Below are 23,727 nucleotides of genomic sequence, written 5' to 3' on the forward strand. Positions count from 1 at the left end.
TTGTATGTCATGTGAAGAGAGTTTGTGCATACCTCTGTGTGTGTGTGTGTGTGTGTGTGTGTGAATCTGTTTATGTCCTTTTGTTTGTGCATGTCACTGTGTGTGTGTGTGAGTGTCCACATTTATTTGTCACTCTGTATCTTTCTACTTATTGTCTTGCTTTGTTTATATCTTTTTTGTCATGGTTCTCTCTTTGGATCTCTCTTTCTCTTTCTGTGTCTGCATTTGTGTCTTTGTATTTGTGAGTGGGTGTCATTGTTTTTATGTCACTGCATGTCTTTATGTTGTGTTGTTGTGCTTGTGCATCTGTGTGTGTGAATGCGTGTGTATGTGTGTGTGTACGTGTGTGTGTGTGTGTGTGTATGTATGTGTGTGTGATTGTGTGTGTGTGTGTGTGTGTGTAAATATATCTATTTGTGTGTGTGTCACTATATGTGTGTGTGTGTGTGTGTCTGTGTGAAAGTATATATGTGTGTTCGTGTGTGGTACAGTCAGTGTTACCTCTGCCTCCCCCTCATGCCTCCTCATTTTTCTTTCTGTCAGCCAGTCAGCCATCCAGATAGAGAGAGAAAAAAGAAACTGAGCAATGTTTTTAGCAATGTTTTTTGGTTTGTTTTTTTAACCAGTGAATGAAAAGTTAGAGTGAAATAATTTGTGATCCGTCTAGTCAAATGAGCTTGAGTTGAATAAACAGCTTTTGAAGTTTTTCTTTTGACAGTTTCAGTGAGGTGTCAAAGCATGCAGAATGCACTGCATCTGGTTTTAAAAAAAAAAAAAAAAAAGAAAGAAAGAAAAAAGCAGAGGAGCAGATGCCTGACCTACGCATAAACCAGACTGTGTAAAAAAAAAAAAAAGGGTTCATTAGAGGAAGGAATGCAGGAAGTGATTTCTTTTTCACTCATTATCTGTCTGTCTTTATTTTAATGTTTTAATGTAGGGGTTGGGTGACTGGGCCGGGACAGAAATAAATTGTGAAGATGGCAAGGTACAGACCGTCATGATGAAGCTATGAGACTTACTCCCCCACTCTCTCCGCAAACACCCATTCACACCACATAACACATACACACCAAAAAATAAAAAAATAAAAATAAAAAAATAAAAAAAATAAAAAAGGAGGTTGACTGGCTCGACACACGCACATTTTCAGCGCATGTTGTGGGGGCAGATTTGTGTGTTGTGTTTCATTCTTTTTTGTGTGTTGGCACTTGTCTCTTCTCTGTCTATCTCTGTCTGTCTCTGCTCTCTTCCCCCCCCCCTGAATCTCCTTTCGCCTCCACACTTATGTCCTGCATCCCCCCCCTTCCCCCTTCCCCTTCATCGGATTCTTCTAGATCTCTCTCCACAAAAAAAAAGGAAAAAAAAAAGAAGCCATTTATGCTCACATGTCAAGGCATCATTTCAGACCCTGCACCTCAACTGGCATCCATACTCACTGAGAACAATCTCATACCAGTACAAGTTTCATATATGCCCTTCTCACAGAAGAGAGAGTTTTTTTTTGTTGTGGAGGAACTTGTTGCTGGATTAATCACTGCGTCCTCTCACTGTTAGTTTGGAAACACTGTATCTCTGTGCTAATTCTCTAGTCACAGGCTGTATTTAGATAGTTAAAATCTCCCCACAACTTGCATGAATCTGGTCGTTGATTTAAAAAAATTATAAAAAAAAGGGGGGGGGGGGGGGGAGGGGGGGGGGAATAGATAAAAAGATACAAAGTCTGAAAGTGGGAATAAACTGAGAGACACACTTTTTTTTTCTCTAATGCTTTTTCCTTTTTATATAGATTGTAAGGTGAGTACAAGTTTGAGAGACATGTTGATTTTTTTTTTCTTCCAGAATTGAATGATGTACATGGTACACTGAAGCAGTAGAACCACTTAAATCACAACAAGACAGTATCTTTCTTTATCAGAAAATGTGACAGTTTGCATATTCCAACACTCCTGATGATATATCAGTACAGTAGCTTGTCTTGTAAAAGCAGTCCTGTTTGGTTTGAAACTCATGCTGTAGGTACATTGTATCACTCATCACATCTGGTGCACTTTACAGAATTTGTTTGTTGGATTGATCTGTGCTTTGTTTGCATCACACATCACATGGACTTTGGGAAAGCTTGGTTTACATAGGCAATACTATCACATGTATAGAGTTTTAAAGGAAATAAATAAAGATAAAAAAAATGGTTCAGCTTGACAGTCCTCCAGATATATACTACCTGTATCAAAGAAAATGAAGGCTGCACTCTGCACATGGCAGGCTCTAAAGAAATCTGACTTGCAGCTTGTATACATTTGATAATAACTGGGTGCTTAGAACATTGGATTTTCAGTCAGAGGCTCGTGGGTTCGACCCTTGTTAGTTGCACCTGGTGGGTGAATGGTGGAGATTTAAAAAAAAAATAATTTCCCAGGTCAACATGTGTGCAGACCTGCCAGTGCCTTCATCCTCTTTGTGTGTAGTTTGCACATGCAGAAGATAGAAATGAAGATAGAAATGCAGGTTGAATAACACAATAGCCAGGTCCGTGTCGAATGAGTTATTCACTTTTTGGAAACAGGACAAACCCAACATACATATCCATTAAAACGAGTATGGATATCAAAGTGACAAGGCTAAAATGGTCATGCATGCAAAAAGGCCACTCATTGGTACCAGTGAATGTGTGAGTCACAGCCCACAAAGGTAGACAAGGAAGAAGAAGAAGAAGCATACTTAAGGATATATGACCTCCATAATTAAAAAAACAAAAAAAGAGAACTAGCATCTTTCTCTGGTCTTAACCATCCATCTGTCATGAGGTGTTGATGATGGCACAGGAGAGCAGGTAAGTGAGCCGGAGCACCATACGACAACTCTCTACACCTGTCCTTTCCTTCTCCTGCCTCACCCCCTCCTCCACCCAGATGCACAGTTTGAGCATTGAAGTCCAGTTTCTGTGGAGGAGAGAGAAAGAGAGAGAGAGTGTGGAATGGTGATATGATAACATTTGATGGTTGTATTAACGGCAGACATGGTGTGCAGGACTGTTGGGTCCGGCCCCATCCCTGCCCATGAGTCCCATGATGAACCCACACCTGCAGCTGGGCCTGCTTGTCATGTTTGCCGTCCATGTCCACGCTGTCAAGAAAGACCCGGTGAGAGATCCAAAAGAGGGGAGATCGATCCAAAGATTGAACAGATCGGGGGGTGCGGGGGTTTGGGAGTGAAAGACAGGACAGAGGAGTGGGGTGCATACAGTCATGTTGGTGTTCATACATGCCTCCCGTTTTGGAATTGCTGTGTTTGTTAAGGAAAAATGTAAAAAATCAGTGACTGTTCTGGAATGTATGGCTGCAGGTTGTACGTTACACGGAAAAAACAACAACCCCCAAAACCCCCAAGTTAACAGATAGGGGCACCTTTTTTTATGGGTGGACAAATGTGACAACGGATGGGAAGTTGTGACCAGAACAGTGTGCACATGCATAATATATACTCCATAAGTGGTTATGGACAAGCAACACTGAGAGAAAGTGCGCTCAACTGTCACAAGGTCATGTAGGAGCCTGAAGAAGAATGAGAGCGAATCTCACTGTGTAAATAAGCAAAATAAACACCTTCAGAAAAGAAAAAAAAAAGATTATTAACTGAAGCTGTGTTCACAACAGGGACAGAAAGAAGATTTAGTGCACTTCCAAGTGTGACTTCTCCATTGGTCTTGACGGGCATTATGATGATTTATGTCATCACATTGAATCAGGGAAAAAAAACTGTATTGTGTGTTCCTGATAATTCTTCTTTGTTCCTGATTTTACATCATCTGTTTTGATGGTGGAATTTTGGGGTCAGCAGGTATTTGTTAGTGAAGTAGCTGTACTTTTAGGGGTTTGAAGCCTCACAGTTTATACTGTATGGTGTATTGGTCAGAAAGAGTCAGTTGAATAGATGTTACCTTCCAACCAAGGCCTCCTGCGGTTAGTAGGAGCAGCAGCCATGTCTGTTTTCTCCCATTGGAACAGTCCAGTTAAAGGGCATTTAAGCTTCTGAAATGGAGGACATCATGAAACAGGTCATTTATATGTTGGAAGAGACCATAATTTCTCCTGTTTTGAAAGAATGTCGGCAGCTGATCATCATAAATGTGGGGTGAAAGGGGAGATGGGCATTGTAAGCTGGTCATAATGAGTGAAGCTAGTTTCTGGATTTTGTTGCTGTGATTCGATTGTTGAGATTTTGAAGATGATGGTTGTAAACAGTGCCATGTTTACATTGTTAACAGTTCACGGGGATGCTGGCCAAGCAGCTGAATTTCTTGACTGGATCACTGTCCACCAACCTGGTAATTTTGTTGATTTTTTTCTTGTTGTTGGGAACATAATAATGAGGTGCAAGTGCTTGATAATGATATATGAATATGAGTGAATAAACAGCACAAGCAGTTTTAAGTTGTAAATGACCCTATCTCTAACGATGACAGATGAGAAAATTATACTTGCTATACATGATACATTTTCTTGCATCTAAAAGATTCTTGACCAATTTTTTTTTTACAGGATTGTGTTAAATGGAGTTAAGATATGTAGTTTCAGTTATCAGTCAGTTGAAAACTTGATGTTACGTGAACATGGTGTAATGTGAATGATGACAACAAATTTTTTAAAAGATTTTTTGGATTAAAACATTTATTTATTTATTTATTTTTATTTTTTATTTTTTTATTTTTTTTTACTGTTGTTACATTTAGGTGCAGGTGAATGTGACTGACCATTTTATACAGAAATTAGACTCTTTCGTGTTTTCTAGTTTTATTCTGATTCATTCTGTATCCATTTGTAAAAATACTTAAAATGATAGTACTAACCTGTATGTTAAAATTAAACGCATAAAATGTTTTCTTGCAATGAGATGTAAAAATGTTTTCATTTAATGTGATCATGAAAGGGATGATATAAAAATCTGAAGCTTTTTGACTCACTTGTGTAAACAAAGTGAGTCACTGTTATAACCCGGTGTTCGGTTGTCTGTTGTGTCCGCGTGTGTGTGTTTGTGTGTGTGTGTCTGTGATAAACTTTAACAAATTAATTTTCTCTGGAAATACTTTGTCTGCCAATACCAGATTTTGATTAAAGACAGGAAAAAAAAAAGTCATACAATAATAGGATGTAAGTTTTCCAGATTAAGCCGTATTTCTGGATCTTTAATGGTTTATTTAATTAAGGCTCCCGATAAATAAAACCCATAATCCGACTGTTCCCAGTCGCCAGAACCTATGTTTGGTTAGAAGGCGGCATGACATCATTTTTCTTGTTTGCAATTAAAAGAAAAGAAATACAAATTCTGGACAGAACACATATAGTGACACAATTGACGTGTTTACTGCATATGAGTATTCTAAAGTGGATGCTGAATTAACTGGAATGAACATAAAAGGAAATTTGAAGTGACCATTTCGGTTTCGGTCAGCCTGTTGTAGGCTGGCTTGTGCAGATCTGAAGAAAACAGCTACATGTTGTGGTGTGCCTGATGCAATGTCAACGTCTCCTTCACTGCCAGAATAAAAGAATTTCTTAGATAATCGAGATGTATTTAAAAAAACAACAACACGATTTAAGCAGTGTTATCACCCCAAATACAATAATACATTCCTCGAACAAAAACAAAAGAAGCTTCAGATATTAAATTTGGTCACTGACATCAGATGCGCTGTAACGCTGTGAGTCTACTTGCTTTGGAACTGATTATGCATGGTTCGATCCCGCGAGCATGCCTTGTTTGTTTTGTTTTTTTCCTCAAGCTTGTAAATATTTTATACAGAACACATTTTCACAGTTGTTTTTTTTACATCTCTTCTTTATTTCATTTTTTTCCCCGTTATTCCTTTACTGGATAAAGCGTGTATCACAAGCGAGTCTTGAAGGCCTTGCCTCTCTTGTTTTGTATATTTGAACATGTTCTTTTCTTGCCTGGATGCTCTCTCCTTTTGGTCAGTTGATTGCTGGATGGAAAACAATACTGGAATACCAGTTGACTATGGAAATAGAAAACACAATGTTCTTGAACATAGCTTGTCGCTGCTGGATGGAAAATTATAATGACTTGTTAGCGACAGTTGACTTCGTTGAATGGAAGGAAAGACATTGAGCATCAGTTGACTGTGATGGTAGATGATTTTATTGAGCATCAGCTGACTGATGTGAATGTAAAATGGTGATGTTGAACATCATTTGACGGGGTGAATGATATGATGTTGAGCATCATTTGACTGTAAATGTGAAATGATGCTGAGCATCAGCTGACTGTTAATGTTAAATGGTGATGTTGAGCATCAGCTGACTGAATGAATGTGAAATGAAGACGTTGAGCATCAGGTGAGTGTGAATGTAAAATGGTGATGCTGGGCATCAGTTGACTGAGTGAATGTGAAACAGTGATGGTGAACATCAGTTGACTGAGTGAATGTGAAATGATGAAGTTGGACATCAGTTGACTGGTGTGAACGTCAAATGATGTTGAACATCAGTTGACTGATGTGGATGTCAAAGGGTGATGTTGAACATCAGTTGACTGATGGTGATGTCAGATGGTGATGTTGAACAACAGTTGGCTGCCGTGAATGTGAAATGGTGATGTTAACAGCTGACCAATGTGAAATGGTGATGTTGAGCAGCAGAGTGCGGAGGCCAGCAGAAAGATGTCGACGGTGGGTGACCCGCTGTCAGCCCAGGCCATGGTGATCCTGTGCAACCTGAAGCAGCAGCTGGAGCAGGTGTCTGTAGCAGACGACCAGGCCAGCTCTGCCGCTGCTGCTGTCTCCTCCAACCCGGCTGTCCGCTCCGTCCTCACCAAGTTCCTCACCAACTCTCGCTATCTCAATCTTAGGTATGGGTTTACAAGTACAGTGTGTGTGTGTGTGCTTTTGTGTGTATGTGTATTTATGTATCTGTTTGGAGATGCAGAGGAAGGTATGTTAGCCAAGAATGTGGGTAATTAAAATGCAGATGCTTGGAATTGGTTTGAGGACTTTTAATGGTGCAGTTCATTGTAATGTTTGTATTCAGGTTCCTGGGTGAAATTACAATATGGCAGTTTTTTTTTGGAAAATGATTTTTAAGATTTTAAATACATTCCATTGAGAAAACCAAAGGACCTGAAAGTGGATGTAAAGGAACCCAATTACATGAATGATGAAGAAAAATCAGATCTGTTTGGGACACATACTTGTGTAGTATCTGTTAACCCATTCAACCCTGGGGAGTTTACAGCCTCAGCAGGCTTGCATGCCATACTGATGCGGAAAAAACTCAGAATTCCTCCAATTTATATGTACACACATCTAGAAATACTGTAGATGTTCCCTTTCCTTATAGCTAATGCACATGTAGGATCATGAAAACCATTTTTATGAGATGAATTTTGATGCCAAAGCAATGCTCAGGCGTAGGGCTCAGTGAGTTAACATGAAAAATAGAAAGGAAAAAAGAGAAGTGTAAGCAGATGTGTGCAATATCATTTCAGTGATATAAAAAAAGTAGAAAACAGATTGGTGTTTTTATAATAATAGTATTAAATGTATTTATGTAGCGCTAAGTGATTTCATACCCCCGTTTCACATGCAATACATTAACTCAAAAAGTAATGGGACTAACGAATTGATGTGACGAGAATGCATGTTGTTGTTGGACTTGATCAAGTTTTACCTTCTCATTGGTGTGGTGTGGTGTGTTGTTGTTGCAGCCTGCTGATCACCCTGGGGCAGGTGGTGACGGCTATGCAGGCGGGAAGCCAGAACGACTCCCCCATGGCTCAGGCAGCTGCGGCTGCGGCGGCCTCTCTGGCCCGCCACTCGGCCATGGCCAGCCTGATGATGCCCCCGGGGTCGGGGCAGGGGATCCTGGGAGAGGTGCCGCAGCCCCCACAGAACCCGGCAGCCATGCGCTTCATGAAGACGCTGGAGGCCGTGGCCTCGCAGCAGCTCGGGGGTCAGAACCAGGGCTTTCTGTCGGCCCTCATGACCAACATCACTGCCAGGTAACTGTCTTTCTGTCTGCCCCCCCCCCCCCCCCCCCATGCTACACTCCCCTACCAACCCACCCCTCCCTCCCCTGAACGTTTGATGGTGCAGGGCCTGGGTTTTTGTTCACAGAGTATTGATTTTGAAATGGTATTATTATACAGGTCTGTGTTGGAGAAAAGCAAGGCCGATTATTCTTGATGTTTAACTGTTCTTTTCGTGTGTGGCTAAACACTTTAAAGTTGGAATTGTTCTGTTTCCAGCTTACAACTTGAGCTGTAAAGGCTTTGCTTCTTTATTTCTTTCCTTCTCAGTTGAGCTCATTTGAGCGTTTGGTTTTGTTCTCATAGACTTTGGTAGTTAATTTTTTGAAACTGAGATCTAGACCCAGTGCATGAAAGAAGAGGGTCTTCTTTTGTTCTGTGTTTTGTGTTTGGCTTAAGATACTGTGTACAAACTGTATGTTTGCTGTTCCATCGCCATGGGGTGACTGATACACTAAACTGTGTACAAACTATATGTTTGCAACTCTACTGCCATAGAGTGGCTGAACACACAAAACTCTTTACAGGCTGTATGTTGCGGCTCTACTGCCATGGGGTGGCTGAAGATACTTACTGTGTACAAACGTATGTTTGCAGCTCTACTGCCATGGGGTGGCTGAAGATACTTACTGTGTACAAACGTATGTTTGCAGCTCTACTGCCATGGGGTGGCTGAAGATACTTACTGTGTACAAACGTATGTTTGCAGCTCTACTGCCATGGGGTGGCTGAAGATACTTACTGTGTACAAACGTATGTTTGCAGCTCTACTGCCATGGGGTGGCTGAAGATACTTACTGTGTACAAACATATGTTTGCAGCTCTACTGCCATGGGGGCCATAGAGAAGACGTCCCAGCTGTCCCAGAATCAGCAATCAGGGGGCAAGGGAGGAAAGGGGTTGATGGGAAGTGTGCCTAGTGGGCCCATGAACAACATGGGGGGCATGAACAACATGGGAGGAATGAACAACATGGGGGGCATGAACAATATGGGGGGAATGAACAACATGGGGGGCATGAACAACATGGGAGGAATGAACAATGTGGGGGGCATGAACAATATGGGAGGCATGAACAGTAACATGGAAGGCATGGGAGAGATGGGAATGGGCAACATGCAAAACATGGGCAACATGCAAAACATGGGCAACATGTCGGGCATGGGTGGCAGCATGTCTGGGATGGGGAACATGTCTGGCATGGGGAACATGTCAGGCATGGGGAACATGGGAATGGGGAACATGTCAGGGATGGGAATGGGGAACATGTCGGGGGGAGCTGAAGGGATGGGCAACATGTCGGGAGGCATGTCCGGCATGATGGGGGCGGGGAACACGGGGGGAGGCAGCATGGAGAGCTCCTCTGCCATGGGGGGCAACATGACCGGCATGGGCAACATGTCCATGGGCAGAGGGATTGGGGGTGGGCCTGGCAGTGGGGCTGTGCCCAGCCCAGCAGGGAAAGGGGCCATGGGGGGGACGGGCGGCGACAACAACGCCAGCAAGCAGACCTGGGGCAGTGGGGTGGGACAGGCGGGGACTGGAGGGGGTGTAGGGCAGGGATCAACCTCCATGGGGACCAGTGGTGTTGGTAGTGGTGGCAGCAGCAAGATGGACAATTATTCCTCCTTTGGTGGCAGTTACAGCGGGAACTATGGGGTAAGTCGTGATTTTCCTTTCCCTTTTTAAAATTTTTTTTTTTTTTTTTTTAATATTTACTGGTTATCATTAAGTGTGCGTGTGTGTGTGGCATGTACAGTTGCATGGCCAGAGTTAAAATTAAATCCAAACAGGTTATTCACTTGATTGATTGTGTTTCTTTTTTTTTTCTTTTTTTTTTTAATCATGTTATGCTTATTCTTTCATTTGTTTATTCCATTGCATTGTCTTCATCCTTTTATCTGTTTTTAAGAGATAGATAAACTGCTTTAGGTTCTTCAAGTCTTTTCATGATAACAGTTTTCCATTCCCCCTTATGAGTTTGTGTTGGGAGTCTTTGACGTTGACAGATTCCAAGGACTGTTCTTGGCGGGACATTGTGGCAGTCCTCCACTCCAGGGGAGGAGGCGCTTACCCCAGTCTGGCTTTCCCCAGTCAGACTAATGCGTTGATTAATTGTCATCTGGGGAGGGGGCTTTGTCAGTGGTGGTTTGCTTACTTTGAATGGGATTAGTGATTTGGCAGCAGTGCAGGGTCTCTTTTCCCAGTGTGTGGCCGGCCTTTTGGTTACCTGACACCGAAACTGTGTGGAAGATGAGGCAGCCAAAAAAAAAAAAGGAAAAAAGAAAGGCATTCATCAAAATATGATGGTGAATTTGAATTGATAATTTCATTTTCTGAAAACTGTTCTTTTTTATTTATTTATTTTTTTAAAGTGGTGGTGGTGGTGGGGATGGAGGGTGGGCGGTTGATATGTTTTATTCACCATTATAGGCTGTTTCTCCATAATGTTGTTGCTTCACTGATCAGAAAATGGCCACATAATGTCTTCCATATTTTGTTGCCCAAATTGATGATCAGCTTGCTTATTAATACAATATGACTGTTCATGTCATCCGTAAACAATTTTTGGGTGTGCACCTTTCAGGATATGAGTGGCTATGGTGGTGGATACTCTGAGGACTACAACCAGTACAATACACAGGTCAGAATATGTTTATGCTACCTGTTCTTTTCTTGTAAGAGGAGGACGTTGAATAAAGGATGAAAAAATATAGGTCTGTGTGCATGCTTTGATTTGTTATTATACATGTACTGGCATGTTTGCATACACACAGGCACATATGCATGTTCGCGCGCGCGCGCGCGCACACACACACACACACGCACATCTTTAAACATACCAGTGTACATATAATTTGTGATTATGACTCTTACCCAGTTTGCAATTTTTTTCTTTTCAGTTCTAATACAGTTAGTTTAGGACAGGTGAAGTGTCTGAAAGTGGTTTAAACAAACCAGACTTGTGTAGATACGCTGGCTGGTGACGACTCCTTTCATTACTTTGCAGGGGGATTACGGCAGCAGTGGTTATGGAGACGGCAATATGACGGGAGGTGATCAGGTCAGTAGGCTGCTGTGACTGTTGTAATATTAATCAGGGGGTGGTGGGATCTGTGGCTGTGGGTCAGAGGCAACTGGTGAGGCCAGTCCAGGCTCAGAAAGTTCACCCACATGTAGGCTGTTATTTCCTCACTACATCTTTGAGAGGCTTATTAATGCAGGAGATACAATGTTAGGAGGAAGAGGAGAGTACAGCCATGTACCACAGTCTGAAGCCAAAACTGATCTTGATTATAGCTTTATCATCATTTTCATCCTTGTTAAGCATAAAAGGGGGGGTGGGGGGGGAAGCAGTCTCAAGTCTTGGGCTTTTTCTGTCCTGCAATCATGGTGGACTCATTCCACCCAAACTGTCATTCTTAGATGAACTGTTAAAGAAGATGTGTTCAGGTTTCAGACTACTGGTGTTTGTGCCTTTACAAGTATGTCTTTGATCTTGAATTAAATGCTGGATTTAAGTGTATTCAGGAAAAAGAAATCGAGTCCAGTAACTGTTCAAAACAGTTTACATAGCATGTTAACAAAGCCTGCTGTGTACATCATGGTGTCACTATCAAAAACTGAACAGATTGTGATGAGCAGTGCAATGATTGCAGAGTGGTTACCAGTACTCCGATTACAGCGGCAGCTATGGAACGGGGCAAGACTCCTACAACTACCAGAACTCCAATAATTATTCAGGGGTGAGTACTTTGGGGGCAGGTTTAGAATGATTGTTTCCTACGTTTGGGATGGAATTTAAAGTATGTGTGTATATATGTATGTGTAAGGGGAGGTTAAGGAGGGTGAGGTGGGAGAGGCGTGCGTTATGGGTGATGTTACACCAGCTGAAAGTAGAACTTATAGCGAGCTTTGTCTTTGAGACGAGACAGAGCGAAAACCTGACAAGATGGCGTGGAGAGCCTTGGCCAAAGGAAAATGATTCAGCGCTTATAGCTGTTAGAGGCGTTTGATTGGCTAAGAGCGGGCCAGACTAAGAGGGGCGTCTTTTCACTGTTAGCCGCGCGAAATTTGGCCAAACAGAGCAAACCATAGGCCTAGTTTGCATCAGTTTGACATGGTAAGTATATGTAAACACCAAACATGGAGTATAATACAAACTCCTCCTACTTATAGCGAGCTTTGTCTTTGATATCTTTATTCCCATGTTGTGTTTGATGTTACACCAACTGAAAGTAGTATTTATAGTGAGTTTTGTCTTTGATATCTTTCATATTCCTGTACCTTATACATGCATGTATTGTTAAACACACACAGCTGCAGGGTAAGCGTGTTATGGACACACATTCCTGTATTAACCATAAAAGCTTTGCGGAACAGCACACACACACACACACACACACACACACACACACACACACACACTGGCCATAGCTTGTTGCGGTTTGACATTCCAAGCGTTCCAGCAAAGAGTATAGAAAGGACCTTCTCTTATGACTGTGTTGTCTGTGTTTGGAACAGAACTACAATGATTATTCTGGAGGATACGGTGGGGGATCCAGCTCCAACACTGGCAACTCAGGCTACAATTATCAGGTAGACCATGGGACAATGTGTGTATGTGTGTGTGTGTGTGTGTGTGTGTGTGTGTGTGTGCTGTGATTGCATGTTGTAATTGTTAGTGTGTGTTAGTATGTACATGTGTATGAATGTACACATGTGTATGTGTGCTTGATACGCATACATTTTCATTTGGGGCATTACTGAGGGAGGTTGCTAGTTTGGGGTTTCTTCACTACTTCTGTATTCCCATACAGTACTTTTGTCACTGTTGAACCAACTTAAAGTTTGTGGTTATTAACACACCCCACCTAATGTACGATTGGAAAACAAGAGGAAGAGTCTGTGATTATTTTTTTTATAAGGAACTCCCTCAGACAGATGGACTGATACACACACACACACACACACGCACATACACACAATCACTCACACACACACACACACACGCACACGCACACGCACAGTCCACACCACACTGCACAATACAACACAACACACGTTGACATATGGTGTTGTGTGCAGGAGGAAAGCAGCTATGGAGGCCAGGGGAGCTCGAACACCTGGGACAGAAACCAGGGCACGACCAACTTCAACACCTCCACCGCTGGCACAGGCATGGCCAGCACTGCAACTTTAGTGGGCAATAACAACTTCTCTGGAGGCGCAGGGCGAGGGGGACAGATGGCTGCCAACCAAACGACTGGCTTCCCAGGCAACCAGACGTCTGGCTTCCCTGGCAACCAGACTGGCTTCCCTGGCAACCAGTCTGGTGGCCAGGCTGTTGTGGGTGCTGGCAGCGGGAGTGGGGGACGGGGTGTCCTTGGCCCCAAGCCTGATTGGCAGAACACCCCCAATGCCAGAGCCCCAGGGAACAGGATGGGTGACAGTGGTGACCAGGGATCCTCCATGGCTGGCATGGATAACAGTGGCTATCAGGGTGGCCCTAACCAAGGGTTCATGGGCGCTGGGTCGGGGGCAGGTCGCCCAGGAGGCCTGACCGGTGGCATGGGGCAGAGCGGTGTGGGTGGCGGTAGCAGTGGTGGTGGCGGCAGCATGGCAGGGGCTGGAAACCGAGGCGGCAGCAACGTGGGAGAGGGGGTGATGGGACGGGGTGGAGGGGGCGGCATGAACCGAGCAGGCAACGCGGGCATGTACAGCGGCAACGTGGGCTATGGCTCCAGCGACTCGGGTGACGCATACAACTCCAGCAACACACATGGTGGCTATGGAGACTACAGCAACAACAGCAGCGTGGGCAACACCAATGCCTCTTCCTATGGCAACTACAACCAGTCACAGTCGTACGGCAACTACGACCAGTCGTATGAGAACTACAGCCAGTCATCAGGCAGCTATGGGGGCACTGACAGCGGCATGAACTACGGCAACACCGGCAGCAACATGGGCTTCAGTGGTGCTGGAACAGGAGGGCAGCCCTCCTCGCAGGTAAGTTGGAGTTTATCGTCTGATGGTGTTGCAGTTACACTTTACACTGCATACGGAAACAGAAGGAGGTAATGTACTGAGGGAGGTGACGAGTGCAGCTCTTTTTGAGTTTCTGGCTTGGGCGGAGTAGTATTTTGTGCAGGACAGGAATTAGACCCCTGTCGGAATCTGCACCAGCGAGTCACGGTAATTATGTTTTAAAGATTGATAGCAAAAGCCAGCAGGTGGTTAACCTGACTTTTGACAAGGATGCATGGTGAATAGTAGAACAGTGGCCAAGTGGCAATGTATCTGACCAGGAAGCTAGTATCCACAGATGTGTTGAAATCACTTTTAAAGCGGGGTTTTACTCTCCCTTTACTAGACCTTGAGTGGTAGTCTGTATGCTTGTCTTTCAGATGAGACAATAAACTGTGGTCCTGTGCACTTTTTAGTGCACAGAAAAGAACCCATGGCAGCAAAGGGGTTGTCCCTGGTGGAATTCTGTAGTCTACTTTGATTGTAAAACAAATACACTTGCAGACAGAAAAGAAAGAAGAGAGGAAAAAAAAAAAGGTTTGCACTGCACAGTGGTGACATGCTCTTTCCAGGGAGAGCAGCCCTTATTTCATTCCGAGAAATCTGTTGTGACAAAAAAGCAGTACAACACAGTGCAGTAAAAGCAATTTCCTGCTAGCTAGCTGTGCAGTGGCGTGTGTCCAGAGCTCATGCCTCTGCGTGTTACAGGGTCAGATGACACCGGCAGGCAGCAAGCGCAGCTACAGTCACCTGCTGCCTCCGCCAGAGCCCAGCCCAGAAGGGGAGTATGTGGGCCAGCACTCCCAGGGCTTGGGAGGCCACTACTCCACCTACCAGAAACGGGCACGCCTCTTCTAGACCACTCCTTGCCTCTGTGTGTGTGTGTGTGTGTGTGTGTCTGTGTGAAGCCATATGAAACGTATGTTTCATTTTCAGAAAAAGAAAAGGAAAAAATCCTCAACCTCTTGCGATGAGGAGGAGAAAAATGGCAGATTCTCACTTAATTTTCTTTTCTCAAAACTACTGAGTGACATTCAAGCTGTAGCCTTGGAGACATCAAATGCTTAAAATAAACATAAAATATACTGAGAAAAAGATGATTGACACTGATTTGTTTTCATCTTTAACAAGGTAGAAAATGGGTTGGTTCTTTGGCTGAACCGGCTGAAGGACACGGGGTAGTCAGGTGTTGGTCATGAGATGACACAGTCACTGCCATCGTTGTTAGTTCTTTTTATTGTTCTGATTTCTTGTTTGGAAAGTGTAGCATCAAGACTGTGCCCCTGCCATCTGTTTGCAAGAATCTCCCACCCCCTCTCAAATTGCAATGACAGATTCAATGAAAGTCTGGATTTGTTTAATCCTTGGTAAAACCCGGTTTGATTAGATGAAGTATTTATTAGTCCATTCAGGCGGGCAGATTCTGGTTTCATTCAGTGTTGGGTTTTCCAAGTGTGCTGACGACATTCTCTCAAGTTGGTGCCTCTGACTTTATTGCTCCAGGTATCTTGGGAACATGTAGTGTTTTGTCCCATGGAAAGGGGCACAGAAAATGTTAGTGGAGGCCTTTGGGGGCGGGAGGTGGGGTCTGCATGTCATATAATGCCCTGTATCTTTTGAGTACGCAATGGTACGTTGTGAGGGATTTCCTTTCAGTGCATGACATTTTCTGCAGCCAGTGAAGTGGAAAGTCATTTGGTCCTGGAAGATTTTTGCATGGTCCATTTCTGTTGTTTACTGTTGTGTGAAGTCTGGATGTTTTTGGTAAATGCAGTGGGCACTTTGAGTTTTGGTGTATGTGTGAGTAGAGTATTGCATCTCTTGTCTTTTTTTTTTTTTTTTAAATTTTAATGTTTTTATGGATGAATGTTTATGTTGAGCGAATATCTCTCCTGTTTTGATTAATTTGTTTTTGTGTGATTGTGGATGTGTACACACCTTGCTAGTTCTTTGTACAGTGTTGTAAGTAGTGTCTTCAGGTGGTTTGGTTTTGTTTTTTTTCTCTCTCTCTCTTTCCCTTATATTTTTATGCTTTCTTTTTTTCTATGTGTGAGAAAAAAAAATAATCTGGTAAGATTTTGTTGCTCAGACTCTGTCCCCTCCCTTCCCCTTTCTTCTCTCCTGTTACTCTCCCCCCCGCCCCCCCAACCCCCCAACCCCCCCCCCACCCCTCCCTCAACTCCCAACTTGTCACCTCAGAGGTTTGGCTCTGGAGTTTGACTGCCTAACATCTCCCACCCCATGTGCACCCCTCACTTACTCCTCTCAGTTCAGAGCAGTTTGAACATGGCAGCAGCATAGATAAGTGTGTTCAGTGTAATTGTCTTGCACAAATATTCTTGGTCTCTGTAGCATCCTGAACTGAAAGTGTACACATCGTAAACCAAGGTTTGCGCATGCGTGCCAAGGTTTTTGGATTTTGGACTTTTGCTTTCTGTGTAAGAGTTGGTCAGGTGTATTCGTTATCATCTAGCATGTTCAGATTTTAAAATTATATATGGAAATAATCTCTGTATATACCTATCTTCCTCTCTCTCTCTCTCTCTCTCTCTCCCTCTCTCTCCCTGTCTCCTGTCTCTGTTCCTGACTCTTTCTGGTTATTTTCTTTTTATTGTACCTTGGTGTTAGTTTGAATGTTACATTTTAAGAGTAAATACCTTATTGCTTTTGAACTTTTTTATTATTTTATTGTTGGGTTTTATACGTTGTGCTGTTTCGAATTGCTTAGGTCATTTAGAATGCACTTGTGACAATATCAGAAATGTGATCATTTTCTTTTTTTTACTGTCTCTCTGCCTGGTTTTGTGTCATTGCATGTCATGTCTATGGTGACAGGGTATTGTGTTCTGGCTGTCTTTGTCTCTTCTTTTTTTTCTTCTCTCTTATTTCTGTCTGTCTTTCTATCTCTCTCTCTCATCTTTCCCTCACTCCTCTCCCTCTCAGCCCCTCTCAGAATGTGTTGGAAGGCAGTGGAACTCATTGTGTTTGTCAAGTTCTGGTCATCTGCTATCACATTATATTCACGGTTTAAACATGGGCTCCATTTGTGTCCTGTTTTATTTACCATTTTGACATGTCCATCTATGTCATCTTCCTTGGAAGCTGTTGTTTGTCTGTTCTCATCCCCAGTGGGGAATATTCTTTTCTCCTCAGCAGTTCTTTTTTTTTTTTTTTCTGAAGGCCTGACTAAGCGTGTTGGGTTACGCTGCTGGTCAGGCATCTGCTTGGCAGACGTGGTGTAGCGTATACGGATTTGTCCGAACGCAGTGACGCCTCCTTGAGCTACTGAAACTGAAACTGAAGTTCTTTTTTTAAATCTTTAATTTGTTTCGTTTTAATACTGGTTGTACATGTAGTCAGATTGTGTCTATTTTACTTCATCCCTTATATCTTTTTCTGTTGATATTTTATATTTTATGCATCAGAAACTTGTACGTAAAAAAAAAAAAAGAAAGAAAGACAAGAAAGAAGACAGAAAATCATTGAACTGTAAACATTTGATATGTTTATGTTTGTGATGACATTGGTTTTGTGTTTGAATTACTGTAAACTACCACGTAACGGCCTTGTGTCTAGTAAATGTCCAACCCCCATGTTGAGTTAAAAGTTGTTAGTAGTTTAAAATAATTTGTAATTGCCTATCCCCTGTTTTGGAAACAAGCAAACAAACCCAACGAAAAAAAAAAAAAAAATGATGAACTAAGCATTCAGCTTTCTTTTGTGATTGAGTTAGTTTACAAAGCAGTTCGGATTCAGAAGTTCTATAGATTTATAACAATCATAAAGAACAGAATGCCAGCATGAGATGTCAGTAAAGAATGATGACTGAATGGAGACCTAAACAGAGAAAGAGAGAGAGAGTGGAGACTTTAGTAACATATCCGTTAACATTTGAACAGTGTCCTAATGATACCATCAGTTTTGACGAGAGACTTGTTTGGCATATAGTAAACACAAGCTAGTACTGTATGGTGATACTGAGTAAGGGAGTGGTCTGCCGGCAGTAAAGGGGAAATTACCCAGTAAAACGCCCACCATCAATTTTGGGGTGATTTTTGTGTCTAGAGTGGGTGGGCACTTACGAGGTGTTTATGGTATCTATAATTGTATGTAAGAACCTTGCCCCAGAATGGGAGACACTTTGTGAGTGCTCCCAGTGTTTGGTGTTGTCCTTTAGCAACTTGTTCTTTTTCTATGGTGAAACAGCAATTTACATTCTTCATTAAACTGTTGTGTGATGGCATCAGTATTGCTGTTTGTGTGGGTTTGTTGTGGTTTTTTTGTTTTTTGTTTTTTTTAATCTATTTTTGTTACGAACATGAGTGTGTGTAATCAAGTCATGTGAAAAAGAGAATGTGTGTGCATCTCATGATCTGTCTGTCTATCAATCTATATCAATCTATCTTTGTACATTTATACACACACACACACACACACACACACACACGTGTATGTGTGAAGAGATGCTGATACATTGTTGAAAGGGAATGAGCTTCGTGTTGACATTTTAGAAAAGAACAGAAAGAAAATGATCGTGGATCAGGTGTACAAGTTCATTTTTACATCCTGTGACAACAATTAATGATCAAGGACTGCACAAATTTGTCATTTACTGATTTAGTCTTCTTGACTGTTCTGCAATTCACAACAGAATGCGGATTAATCACCTGCTTTGGATTTATTTTGAAATGACATATCCCACTCACACACACACACACACACAGGTCATAAAGGTAAAAGATCACTTGTAGCATTTCAGTTGTTAACTCTTTGACGGCCAAGTTTCTGTGTGAAAAACACTCCCCTGTGCCAAATATTTTAGTAACGATGGTCTCAGTCACAGGCTTCAGTTCATGCCAAAACAACTCACTGGACTTAAAACACTTTTAAGCTCAGTCAGGGGACAAAGGTTAGTCATTTTTCTACTGATGAGAAACTGGTTGTAGCTGTCAAGCTTTGTTAGTATGTGAAAATGGTCTAATTAACATGACCCCTCCATGTCGACAAAAGTCGCCTATGGCAGTAGTGCACTGTGTAGTCAATTAAAGTCGCCTATAGCAGTGACAGAGTTAATGAATTAATCGGAAGGTTGTAAACCATAGAACCAGAAGGCAGTCTTGAGCAATGGTTCCAGAATGGACGGTATGTGGCAGGGCTTCTGAATATGCGTAAATATGTCCATGACGCTTTGACAATGGAAAAGGTACACTGCATGTTCATGAAACGGGTCTCTGAGATGTTCTGCAAATTTCTAGATCGAACATAAGTGAATGAAAAATCCTGTATGGAAGCTTCAGTTCGACATTCAAAATTCACTGCTACAAAGAAGAGTCGTTTCCCTTCGCCAATTCTTGGCCTAGAAACGTGGACAAATATGACAGGAAGTTACGCCTGCCTTTGTGTTGAAATGCAGATTTAATTAAAATGAAGAGCATAACAGTGACTCATTGAAGGCGGTCTGGGGCACTCTAGAATTCTAGAGAAAGAGTCCCTGGGAGCCCCAAGATTTTTCAGAAACCCTGTGTGGATGTGTATTGGATCCTTTCTCACTTCATGAACACTTTGATGTTGTGAATATTTGACTCTGCAATATTTCTCAAATAACCGATATTTTGATGCTTTCGCAGCATTAGAGCAGAAAATAAAAAACATCATTTAGGCTGTAAGATAAAACGAAAAGAACTTTGTCAAGTCTTCATTGACTGAAGAACTGATTTCCAGTTTTCCTCTCCTATTCAGTTGTCACTTTATTATTTAAGGTTTCATTAAAGCTATCATATGGACACTATTGTCCATGTTGACCTTATGACCTGCAGTCCATGTCAAGATAAAATGATTGATCACTCCAGATAAATGCTTGCTTGCTTTCTAATTTCTTGGGCTGGAGCTCCGGCATTTACTGTTTTCTTATTTCTGGATCTTTGAGTAGGCTTTTTGACTCACTTGTGTAAACAAAGTGAGTCTATGTTTTAACCCGTTATTGTCTCTGTGTGTATGTCTGTCTGTCCATAGTAAACTTAAACATTGCCATTTTCTCTGGAAATACTTTGTCTGCCAATACCAAATTTGGCTTAAACATCGTATGAAAAAAAAATCACAGTCATACCAATAACAGGTTTAAGTCTCCCGAATTAAGCCGTATTTCTGAATCATTAACGGTTTATTTTGTTCCAAACTCCGAAAATTCTAAAAACCGCTTCCCACTGAGTTAGGCCTACTAGAAGGTAGGTTGTGTTCGAAGATGACATGACCTCGGTTTTCTTGTTCACAATTAAAAGGAAAGAATTACAAATTCTGGACAGAACACATACAGTGATACTAACTACACCATCGACATGTTTACTGCATATAAATATTCAAAATTGGACACTGAATTAACTGGAATAAATAGTTTTTTTTCCAGCCCGTTGTAGACTGGTTTGTGCAGAACTAGAGATCTACCATGTGTTGCAGTGTGCTTGAAGTGTGGCAATGTCTCCTTTACCGCCGAAATAAAAGAATAATCAAGACATAATAAAACACACAAAAAAACATGATTTAAACGGCGTTATTACATCCACTACAATCAATTCTATTTATCACATGAAGAAGAAAACTTCAACATTGCTTTAAGTATTAAATTTAGTGAGTCTTGAATGCTTTGCCTCTTGTTTTGTGTATGACAGTTTTAACCCTGCCATACAGCCAGCCATACTCCATTTATGGGAATGTGCATACTAGGTATGTTCATGTTTTGTACACTGACATGGATTTCCTGGGATCTTTAACTTGCGTATTTGGTCTTTAGTTTGTGCATGTACACACAAAGGCGTAAGACGATAGCAGGTCTGCACATATATTATTGAACATGGAAATCAGAAAAATCTGCACCCAACCAGCAGGCACTGATACTTGGATCAAGCTCAGGCAACTAAGATTAACAGTTCAATTCTTGAACCATTCAGCCTGTTTAGATGAATTGTACTGAAGTGAAAGTTACTTTTGCTGAAGCAGCATTGAAATTGGACCAGCTGATGCGCACATATACATACACTCTTTAAGAGCTCATTTCTGGGATTGAAAACATCACGAGCACTTCACCAATCAGAGTTCCAAATTTATTATTAAAAAGAAACAACAACAACAACAACAACAACAAAAAAAAAAAAAAACAGCAACAAAAAAAACAAACAGAAAAAACTAAGGAATGAACAACAAAACACCACTATAGAGTCTTTAAAAATGTGAAAGAAAATGTTTACAAACTCACATTGCAAAATACACACACACTGTGTGTTAACACACACATACACACACACTGTGTGTTAACACACACACACACATTTGTTCAACAAGGAACACCAATTCAATCAGACAGATTCACTTGTCTTTTAGCATTTATGAACACACACACACACACACGTGAGTGCGTGCGTGCGTGCGCACAGCAGATAATAAATCATATTTGAAACTCAAATCTAGTTCATGATTGCCAGGTGCAGTCTTTTTTTCTCTCCAAAAAATATGAATACTCAGGAAATCATTTGGCTTCGCTGAAACACATAATTGGCATGCACATGCACACATACACATGTGCACACCACAACCAACCAACCAACCAGACAAAAACGTAGGCTTGCTACATGGTGGGAAAATTTTCACTCATGAAAAAACTAAATTGTTATTGTGCATCCTTCAGATTCGAAGATGTCTATGACTTCATTGTCAGATGGAGGATCTGTGACTGTGGGTCTGGGAGGTGACTGGTGATGTGAATTCGGGATCAGAAAGCTCAGCCACATGTGGGACAAGTGTGGGATAGTGCTGCTGTGGAAATGAAGGTAGCTTGTGCCATGCGTTTAACACGTTTCCTCTGAGCCTCTGTGGTGCGTCTGTTTTCTGCTGCGTACCCTCAGCCACAACTACAACTGATGCTGTTATCACCACTACTACTACCGTCAGTAGTAACGAGGAGAAGAATCGGTACCAAAAGTAGGCAGGATGATTTGTTGCCGTCTAAATTGCACGCGCAACCAGATACCCCCACACTATATTCCCTCAGGTCTATATTCTTCCAAATTTTCTTTTGGCCAGGTCGAAGCTCCCTCAAATCTAAGCCCCCCCCCCACCCCCTCCTCCTGTCCATGTTCCCCTGGTCAGTATTCCCCCGGATCTATATTCCTATTTATTTATTTTGAATTTTTATTCCTTTTCTTTCTTTCTTTTGTTTTAAATCGATTTTTCCCCTAAGCCTGACAAAGCGTGCAGGGTTACGCTGCTGGTTAGGTATCTGCTTAGAAGATGTGGTATAGCGAACGCAGTGACGCCTCCTTGAGTAACTGAACTGAGCTGAACTGTATTCCCCCAGGTCTATGTTCCCCCAGGTATAGGATCACTGCTGACTGCTATTGCCCATGACCCAAAAGTGCTCAATTTGCGTTATTTTGTCGCATCTGTCCATTGTTAAGTTTTAGGAGGTGTTTGACCACTGCTTGACCGCTACCGACCACTGCTGACCCTTATCAGAGTTAAGCTTGTACCACTTTGTGAGAGTCATGCATAACTGAGACGTCTTGGCGGGATTTGACCATTAGCGGACCACTATTGACTACTTTTGGCCATTACTGACCATTTTTGCCACTGCTGACCATTACTGACTACTACACAAAAATCTCCAGATTACGTTGTTTTGTCACGTTTGTGTATTATTTGACGTCCTGACCACTACAGACCACCACTGATCACTGACCACTGCCTACTGCTGACCACTGTTTACCACCACTGACCACCACAGCTAAGCACTGACCAACGCTGACCCCTGCCACTCATCACTGCTGACCACCACCAACTACTGTCCACTGCTGACCAGTACCCAAAGTGAATGTATGATTCAACATACATGGCCGGCCTGGGTGAATATAAATCTGGTGGAACAATAGACCCTGGGGAACATAGACCAGGGGGAACTTAGACATGGGGGAACATCCTGGGGGAACATGGACACGCTCTCTCCTCCCAACCGACACATGGCGTCAGTACACCTGTGACCACATCTGCACCCTTCCCTACCACGCACATGCACACAAACACACAACTGGAATTCAAAATGTTAGTGCCAAGGCAATCTGTGGGTTCCAATGAGGAAATGTTACAGTAACATGCTGTTGCATATTTGTATTTCATTTGATTTTTCCGTGAAACAGAACATGGGTGGATGGAAAGGGGTAGTTGGGTGGAGTGAAAGAAATGTACTTCTGAATCGCCGGGGTATATATAATTGGAAACTGCATACGAAATGGAAAGAGAAACCGAGTTATTTCTCTGCAATTAGTTTCAGTTTCATGGAAGCAACACATCATCTGCTTCGAAAAAAGAAAAAGAAAAAAAGAGGCTGCAGATGCCTGACATTCATATGGTTAGGCCTTTTTTTTTTTTTTTTTTACTGCAATGCTGACTGGCACTGAATTAAACGATGATAATCATGCCTGTGTTGCTGGTCTGTTCACACTCCACCAGGCGGCAAAACACAAACAAACCGTGCTTGGACAGATTCTAAGGCCACAGACGTGAGCCAGCACACAAAAAAACACACATGCACACTGACACATTTTGAACACACACACACATCAGGTCAATTTTGCAAGAAGAAGCCTGGATTCAAACTGAAATAACAGGCGT

At 42.2% G+C, this 23,727-nt stretch overlaps 1 protein-coding gene across 1 annotated transcript in view; it reads left to right on the forward strand.

The window, feature by feature from the left end:
* LOC143280400 (uncharacterized) overlaps positions 1 to 18,359 on the forward strand; it is a 33,213-nt gene extending 14,854 nt beyond the window's left edge. Inside the window, exons 10-20 of the mRNA XM_076585034.1 lie at positions 3,028 to 3,140; positions 4,265 to 4,324; positions 6,653 to 6,864; positions 7,720 to 8,013; positions 8,862 to 9,699; positions 10,628 to 10,684; positions 11,051 to 11,104; positions 11,700 to 11,786; positions 12,565 to 12,639; positions 13,129 to 14,052; positions 14,779 to 18,359. Of these exons, the coding sequence (XP_076441149.1) occupies positions 3,028 to 3,140; positions 4,265 to 4,324; positions 6,653 to 6,864; positions 7,720 to 8,013; positions 8,862 to 9,699; positions 10,628 to 10,684; positions 11,051 to 11,104; positions 11,700 to 11,786; positions 12,565 to 12,639; positions 13,129 to 14,052; positions 14,779 to 14,928 (2,864 nt within the window). The 3' untranslated portion in view covers positions 14,929 to 18,359. The remainder of the gene's footprint in view (positions 1 to 3,027; positions 3,141 to 4,264; positions 4,325 to 6,652; positions 6,865 to 7,719; positions 8,014 to 8,861; positions 9,700 to 10,627; positions 10,685 to 11,050; positions 11,105 to 11,699; positions 11,787 to 12,564; positions 12,640 to 13,128; positions 14,053 to 14,778) is intronic.
* The last annotated feature ends 5,368 nt before the right edge of the window (positions 18,360 to 23,727 follow it).

The sequence above is a fragment of the Babylonia areolata genome, chromosome 3 (genome assembly GCF_041734735.1).
Source record: "Babylonia areolata isolate BAREFJ2019XMU chromosome 3, ASM4173473v1, whole genome shotgun sequence".
Classification (NCBI taxonomy): Eukaryota; Metazoa; Mollusca; class Gastropoda; order Neogastropoda; family Buccinidae; genus Babylonia; species Babylonia areolata.